Here is a 2,396-nt window from a genome sequence, read left to right on the forward strand (position 1 = left end):
CCAACGGCCCTCCGATGCCAAAGTCAGTACTCGTAATGATCATAAATTGAATTGACAAAGTGTGAGTAAAGAGGAGTACCTTTCGTGCTGATTTTGGTTGTTGGAGATTTTTGTGCTTTTCTGTTTTTCTTCTTTTTTTTGCTTGTTTTTCTGTTTTTTTTTGGTAAAAAGAGATAAAATCGAAATGATAACTACGTACCTTCGCTCTTCAGAAATGATATAGCTTTAAGTGTGCTGTATTCCAGCTTCGCTGTACCTTTTTTCCTCCTGCATTTCTGAGTCTGTAGGCTCCATTGCCTACCACCTTAATGATCTCGTAAGGTCCTTCCCAGTTGGGTGCTAATTTCCCTGCGTTCACTTCCCTGGTATTTTCGTATACCTTTCTGAGAACCCAATCTCCCAACTTGAAGACTTTTGTTCTGACATTCTTGTTGAAGGATCTTGCTACTTCTTGCTGATATGCTGCCATTCTCATTCTTACGTCTTCTCTAAGTTCTTCCACTGTGTCTAGGTTGTGAATTAATTCTACTTGATTCCTTTCTTCTGTCATTAACCCGTATCTTGTTGTGGGGACCTCTACCTCTGTTGGGATCACTGCTTCACATCCGTACACCAACGAGAATGGGGTGTGGCCTGTAGCGCCTTTTGGAGTTGTCCTGTCTGCCCATAGTATGTTGGGTAGTTCGTCTGCCCATTTCCCTTTTGCACTTTCCAGCCTTTTCTTCATGTTACCCATGAGGACTTTATTGCTTGACTCTGCCTGTCCATTTGCTTGTGGGTACCTAGGTGTAGACGTGATGAGGGAGATGTTCCATTCCTTACAGAACTTTGTAGTCTTATTGCTGATGAACTGGGATCCATTGTCTGTAATGATCTCTGCTGGTACCCCGAATCTACTTAGGATGTTTCTTTTTATAAACGATATGACGTGCTTATCCTTGATTTCCTTGTATGCTTCTGCTTCGATCCATTTTGAAAAATAGTCTGTCATTGCTAAGAAGTATACTCTTTGTCCTGATGATGGAGGAAGTTTTACTATATCCATTCCCCACTTCATGAATGGCCAAGGTGTCAGTGTTGGATGTAGCTCTTCTGATGGCCTGTGTGTCAAGGGTGCGTGCTTCTGGCATGCTAGGCACCTCTTGACGAATTCTGCTGCATCCTTTCTCATGCTGGGCCAGTAGTATCCCATTCTAAGTGCTCTGTTGGCTAAATTCCTTCCTCTAGAATGATTTCCACACTCTCCACTGTGTAAAGACTATAAGACTTGTTGTGCTTCCTTTACTTCTAGGCATCGTAAGAAGGGGCCTGCTGCAGATTTCTTAAAGAGTACATTGCTGATTAGGCAGTACTTGGAGGCTTTCTGAGCAAGTGCTTGAGCTGCTACTTTCCCTGTTGGTTTTGTCATGTCCAAGAGGTATTCTTTCAGTGGTGTTGTCTTGCTGTTGCCTTCTTTCTCTGTAGGGTTTTCTTGAACTTTGTAGACGCTCACAGTCGATTCTTTCTCTATAGCTGGAGAGAGTACGTGCACTAGGGGGATAGCTCCGAATTCTTCCGGGTTGATGTTTGATCCCAAGTTTGCTAGGGCGTCTGCTTCAGTGTTCAAGTTTCTGGGTACTTGATCTATCTTGAATTCCTTGAACTCTTTAATGAGCTTCTTTGTGACTTCCAGGTAGGATATCATCCTGGCATCCTTTGCTGCATATTCTCCGTTGACTTGATTTACCATGAGTAAGGAGTCTGAAATTACCTCTAGATATTGTATCTTTATGTCCTTTGCAACGGTTAATCCTGTGATTAGCGCTTCGTATTCGGCTTCATTATTGGTGGCTTTGAAGTTTCACCTTATTGCCTGTGCTATCTTGTCTCCTTGGGGTGATGTCAGTACTACTCCTAGGCCTACTCCGCGTATGTTCGCTGCGCCATCTGTGTGGAGTATCCATTTTTGTGTAGCTTTTGGTTCCTGTAGTGCCAATACTTCTTTTTGTGCTTCTTCCTCAAGAGTTGGGCTGAAGTCTGCTACGAAGTCTGCCAAGGCTTGTGATTTGATTGCTGTCCTGGGCTCGTATTGTATATCCTACCTTCTCAGATGTAAGGCCCATATCTCCATCCTTCCTGACATTTCTGGCTTTCTCATGATAGCTTTGATGGGGTAGTTGGTGCGTACTCGTATAGAGTGGCTTTCAAAGTATGGGCGTAACTTCACTAAAGCAGCAACTAAGGCTAAAATAATCTTCTCTAATGACGCATACCTCGTTTCCGCACTGAGTAGGGTTTTGCTTACGTAGTAGATTGAGAATTTCTCCTTGTCTTCTTCTCTTGTGAGGACTGCACTGATCGTCCCTTCAGACACTGCGAGGTATAGATGGAGTGGCTCTCCTTCCTTAGGCTTAGAG

General features: G+C 43.5%; 1 protein-coding gene across 1 annotated transcript; it reads right to left on the reverse strand.

Annotated features, from left to right (window-relative positions):
- Positions 1 to 1,258: 1,258 nt before the first annotated feature.
- Positions 1,259 to 1,729, reverse strand: LOC145624833 (uncharacterized). The gene has a single exon (XM_081677921.1). The coding sequence runs from the start codon at positions 1,727 to 1,729 to the stop codon at positions 1,259 to 1,261; it is 471 nt and encodes a 156-aa protein (XP_081534047.1).
- Positions 1,730 to 2,396: the final 667 nt, after the last annotated feature.

The sequence above is a fragment of the Chenopodium album genome, chromosome 3 (genome assembly GCF_948465745.1).
Source record: "Chenopodium album chromosome 3, dcCheAlbu1.1, whole genome shotgun sequence".
Classification (NCBI taxonomy): domain Eukaryota; kingdom Viridiplantae; phylum Streptophyta; class Magnoliopsida; order Caryophyllales; family Amaranthaceae; genus Chenopodium; species Chenopodium album.